Raw genomic sequence first — 6,000 nt, 5'->3', positions numbered from 1 at the left:
GAGATTGACCCTGAGGTTTTGGACTTGAAAATCAGATATTCTGTGGCTGATTTACATCTCTTCCTCCTGAAGTTCACATTGTCATCATTTGGGTTTTGTTTTAGGAATTCTACTTTGAAAGACAAGGTCAACACAGAATGACACTCATGTAGGCAGACACAGAAACATCTCCTGAGTCATTTGATTAACCACGAAACTCTCATCTTTTGGTCCACATGACACCCTAAACCATATGTTAACCACAGAGATTGGATTTGAATGACACACTAAGTTAAAATGTGGTTGTTGAGCTTATGATATCAAGTGTGCTGTGAACAGAACAGAACTATACATTAGAGCAGTGTTCCAATATCTCAGCGGTTGCCACAAAGAAGAGGGAGTCAAGCTATGTGCCACAGTGGCGCAGTGGTTAGAGTACACTACAGCTACTTCTGCTGCCTGCCAGCTGCTTGCAATCTGGCAGTTCAAATCTCACCAGGCTCAAAGTTGACTCAGCTTTCCATCCTTCCAAGATGGGTAAAATGAGGACCCAGATTGTTGGGGGTAATATGCTGACTCTGTAAACCGCTTAGTTTAGCTTAGAGAGGGCTGTAAAGCACTGTAAATTGGTATATAAGTCTAAGTGCTATTGCCATTCTCCAAAGCACCTGAGGGCAGGGCAAGAAGCAATGCATGGAAACTAATCAAGGAGAGAAGCAACCTAAAACTAAGGAGAAATTTCCTGACAGTTCGAACAATTAATCAGTGGAACGACTTGCCTCCAGAAGTTGTGAATGCTCCAACACTGGAAGTTTAAAAAAAGATGTTGGATAACCATTTGTCTGAAGTGGTATAGGGTTTCCTGGCTAAGCAGGGGGTTGGACTAGAAGACCTCCAAGGTCTCTTCCAACTGTGTTATTCTATTCTGTATGAGCCACTGTCTCACAAAAGATAACCACTTCTTATGTCTGATACATTCTAAAATACCTGATTAAATAAAATGGTTATCTTTTAAATACAGCAACAACAATCATCTGCAAGGAAAGTAGATCTCCTTTATGTCAGTCCCCCTCGTCAAAGGCACTGCTTGGCTTGGACAGAAAGCAGGCAGCTGTTGCTGCTGTCAATTGGCCTTGTGCTGGAGCAGATCTGGCTAATTCTCTCCCTGGCTCCCCGCTGCCTTCTCTCAGCTGATGACTTTGACAAAGCCCTTGCTCGCTGCTTCCTCCACTCGCTCTGGGTCGGAGCTCCAGACGAGTTGCCTTTGTCTGTCCTCCACTTTTCCCGGGCAATCCAGACGGAGACGGGTTTCTCCATGGCCGACTCTCTCCTCAATCATTCTTGGCCGTCCTTCTCCAGGAGGTGGATGAAGAGATGGTCCTTCAAGAGAGGTAATGTGGCAAGGGCCCATGTTTGGGGACGGCTGTCACCTAAGGGACAGTGAGGCAGAACGGGCTGACTTGCCTATGGATTCCACAACCCCTGAGAAGCGGTTACCCTGAGGGGAAAGTGGGCCCAATGTAAATATTTGGCTGCGCTCTTCTTCCCAAGTGATTTACACCTGGAGTATATTTGGTTCAGCCATGGCTCTTTGGACATTTGCCTTTTTATGTGTGTGTGTCTACTGTATATGTATAAAGGGGAAGCTCTGCTCTTCGGGGTTGATTTATCCATAGAGGGAGATTGTGGCCTTCCAACAGAGCCTGGCTTAATAAACAGAACAAAAGTCTATTACTTACAGAACCAAACTTTTATAGAGCCTGTGAAATTTTCCGAAAAGTAACAGCTGCTGTTGAGGGTGACTGGGAGGCAGATATTCTCCTTCAGGTATTTACCTATGATTCCATCTACTTGTTTTTACTTTATTTTTCTCTAGGACAGGCATGCCTGTGTATCTCTGACATTTAAACCTCAGATTGGCCACATATATGGGTTTCAAACATAGGATATATTTTTTCCCAGAGCTGTGGTGCTGTTTTATAATTGCTTCCGCCCGCATACACATACATTGGAGCTTCTCCAGACTGTCATTTTGTTTAGTACAAGAGTCACAACCTTTTATGGTTCCTACCAGGGTGTGTGATAGGCAATTGCAGAATATGTTTAACGTCTCTTAGAGCAAACGGTATTCTTTGGGGACAGTCTGCTTTTTGCAATCTTTAGGACTGTGTTCTTCCTGTGTCAAACTGTACATAGATCAATGAGCAAGAGGTGCACCGAGTCTTATATTATTTGGCATGATATATGGTGGGTGTCAAGGAATAATATTCCTGCCTGAGTTCCCATGATAGATGTTCTCTGTGAAGGAAGGTTACCCTTTGAGGTTTTAGCTGACTGGCCGATTCTGATTGGTGTCATTCAAACCCAGATGAAAATTAGAGATTAAGTATCTCTTTCATTCTCTAAACAGAGATGGAAGGCTAGGATGTCCTCATAATAGGTCAGTCACATCTCTCATGTTCTTCTTACTTCTACACCTCCCCAGACATGGATGTGGGGATAAACTGGGTTTAAAGTGTTGTCAAATCACAATTAATGAAATTTTTAAAGTGTTGTCATTGAAAAGATGCCTTTGATATTGGTCAAAATGGCTGTCAACTAGAGTTAGTTGGCTGAGTCATTCGATGTTGGAGTGAAGGCTAAGGTATCTATGATTAGTCGAAGATGGGGTGTAGCATGGTATGAGATTGAGAACTCATTTGACTTTTAAGATATTGTGAATTTTCTTCTAATTCCCCTCTGCCTGCAACCTTGTTCAGTTGAAAAAAAAAAAGACTGTCCTATTTTTTTCCAGTGAGATTGATGACTGAGGGAGGCTTTGAATGTGGACAGTTTAATCCTAGTTTGTTCTGGCAGACTGAAATGAATCTGCACGGCAGACCTCTTGGAAGCTCCACTGTATTGAATAAATGCAGCTATTTGCTTAGGTTCAGTGAATTCTGGTTAAACAGAAAATTGGTCAGTTTAACAAGCAAGTGAAGCGTGTTGTGTTAATGTAGCGTGTATAGATAGCCCTCAAGTTACGACTGGTTGCTTAGCTTGCTTACTGCCAAAAATGGTATTTATGAGGTTTTGAGGTTCCTATGCCCCCCACCCCCGCAGTCATGTGACATTTCAGGTGTTTGGCAACTGGTCCATGATTACAACTGTCTGAAGCTCACGTGTCTGCAATTTAGGACTTTTTGCTGAAATCTGGTGTTTACTTCCAGTTTTCAGCAAAAACCACCCATAGTGAATAATGGGATTTGCTTAATGAGTGCGGTGTTCATTAAATAGCTGCCACAAAAAGACTCCAAAATTGGGTTGTTCACATAGGTGACCTGCTTAACAACCATCATGACTTATGACCATAATAGACAGGCTCTGCTATGGTTGTAAGTTGAGGACTGCCTGTATTTAGAGAAAACCAAAAACAACTATTCAACATCACCGACAATGCTACCGTCCTTCAAAATGATCTTGATTATGTGTCTGAATGGTCAAACAGTTGGCAACTCCAAATCTCGACCAACAAATGCTCTGTCCTACACATTGGTTAAAAAAAAATATCAATACACCAAATACAAGCTAGGCGGATATGACCTAATTGACGACCCTCACTCTTTCAAAGACCTTGTACTTCTCATATCGAACGACCTAAGCGTCAGAGCTCACTGCAACAGCATTGCCAAAAAGGCATTAAGAATTGTAAATCTAATCTTATGAAGCTTCTCCTCTGGTAATAATGATTTGCAAACTAGGACATACATAATCTTTGCTAGACCAATACTTGAATATAGCTCCGCTGTCAGGAATCCGCACTGTGTTTCAGACATTAATACAGTTGAGCAAGTCCAGAAGTACTTTACAAGAAGAGTACTACACTCCTCTGTTCGCAACAGAATACCCTACACCACCAGACTTGAGATTCTAGGCTTAGATAACCTTGAACTATGCCGGCTAAGATTGGACTTAAGCATAGTACCTAAAATCATATGTTACAATGTCTTACCAGTTAATGAATATTTCAGCTTTAACCACAACAACACAAGAGCACACAACAGATATAAACTTAATGTAAGCTACTCCAAACTTGATTGCAGGAACTACGATTTCAGCAACAGAGTAGTCAATGTCTGGAACTCACTACCTGATTCTGTTGTCACATGCTCAAACCCCCACTCCTTTACCCTTAAACTAACCTCTATTGACCTCACCCCATTCCTAAGAGGTCTGTAAGGGGTGTGCATAAGCGTACAATTGTGCCTACTGTCCCTGTTCTATTGTCCCCAATTATTAGTTCCTATTTCATGTATTTTAAACTTACGTTTATTCTTATTTCTATTATATTCTAAGTGTTTGACAAAATAAATATAAATAAATATATATATATTGTCCTACTTTCATCAATGAACCTGCAAGCTTGTGCAGGTATTTAAACAAATGTTTAAGACTGGCACATGAAGATCCCGGGATAGACTAAACATGTATGAGATAAAAGTCTATGGAGATTCTCAGTCATCCAGGTCATGGTTGTCCCAAAGGTGCTTTTTTTTCAAGAGGCAACTGGACTTTCTGGTTGTTTTTTTTGAAGACCTTTCGCTTCTCATCCAAGAAGCTTCTTTAGCTCTAACCCCACCATCCAGTCAGAGCTGAAGAAGCTTCTTGGACGAGAAACAAAACATCTTCAAATAAAAAAATCAGAAAATCCAGTTGCTTCTTGAAAAAAAGCACCTTTGGGACATGTATGAGATAATCTGATTAATCAGGGATTAAACAGCCATCAACGTGTCAGTTGCCTTGGGAAAGAATCTGACTAGGCTGTGTGTTTTTTTAAATCGTCTTCACTTCTTTTAAAAGAAATCTTTAATTAGACAACTGTCTTTTTTTCCTGCATGTACAATGGCTCTGTGTAGCACACAGATGCCAGTATTTTCAAAGCACGGTGAAATGCTCCATTCTACCCTCTTGCCTTTGAGTGTGCTCTCCTATCTTCTCATCACCATAAATAAAGGAGGAGGATGTCTGGCCTCTCCTTCCCCCTCCCCACCCATTCAGTGTTTTGGCAGAGTTTGTCTCTCTCCATGGTACCACCTGGAAATCACTCAGCCACTCTGAAGTAGGGCCAGACAGCCAAAGGGGAACATGCTGGGAGAAAGCGCTTGGCATCCCCATTGCTAGAGGCCTGCATATTGCCTAAAATGGTCTCCCTACGGCCCTCAGTGCTCTCCCCTCACAGAGCCACCTCTTCTGTGCACAACATGTTCCAGAGTTTACAGGGACTGATTTATTGTATTGAGGCTGGATTGTTTGAGGGAAGGTTAGATTTGAGGATAACCGTTAAGAACTCTGGGTGGGCCTAGGACACTCTGGGCAACAATGCTACTGGATCTGTTCCCAGATTGGAGTGTCACTTCAAACATGACCAGTGATGACAAGAAACTGTTATCTGGGTTTGTCTTTTGCAAGCAAGGGAGGAAACCTGGAGCAGCAGCAGCAGCCCTGATCTGAATCTAATTTAAGCTGTTCCCGTCTGACTTCTAGAATGTGTGTGTGGGCAGGCTTCACTCATTTGTCCAGATTTAAGAGCAAGTGCAAAGTTGGAACAAAGCATGAAAACTGTGCACTGCATTTTAGACAACAGCTGTTTGAAGTAAATGCACTGGCAGAGCAGTGAAGCTTTCCAAGACTAAAGCAAGGGTTTTCAAACTTGGCAAGTTTAAGACTTGTGGACTTATATAACTGGAAGATGATTTTATGTTTTTATGTTTTGTCTGTATATGTTAGTCTTAAAAAATAAAAATCTTTTATAAAAAAAAAAAGACTTTTGGACTTCAACTCCCAGAATTCCTGAACTAACAGGGCTGGAGGGGGAATTCTGGGAGTTGAAGTCCACAAGCCTTAAAGCTGTCAAGTTTGAAGACCCCTGACCTAAAGCGTCAAAGTGACTCTTTTAAGTTACCGGTACTTGGAAGGTTAATTTTAAAAAAGTAGAATGTGCCTAGGGTTGAACCTTCTAAAATTGCAAAGATTTGAATATAT

General features: G+C 41.7%; 1 protein-coding gene across 1 annotated transcript in view; it reads left to right on the top strand.

Moving 5' to 3' along the window:
• Positions 1-1,279: 1,279 nt before the first annotated feature.
• The window catches only part of ARHGEF18 (Rho/Rac guanine nucleotide exchange factor 18), a 75,182-nt gene continuing 70,461 nt past the window's right edge, over positions 1,280-6,000 (top strand). Inside the window, exon 1 of the mRNA XM_087952537.1 lies at positions 1,280-1,370. Within this exon, the coding sequence (XP_087808663.1) occupies positions 1,295-1,370 (76 nt within the window). The 5' untranslated portion in view covers positions 1,280-1,294. The remainder of the gene's footprint in view (positions 1,371-6,000) is intronic.

The sequence above is a fragment of the Notechis scutatus genome, chromosome 1 (genome assembly GCF_049901735.1).
Source record: "Notechis scutatus isolate UNSWTSFEM ecotype Mainland chromosome 1, rNotScu1.2, whole genome shotgun sequence".
NCBI classification, from domain to species: domain Eukaryota; kingdom Metazoa; phylum Chordata; class Lepidosauria; order Squamata; family Elapidae; genus Notechis; species Notechis scutatus.
This window is presented reverse-complemented; position numbering and strand designations above follow the sequence as displayed.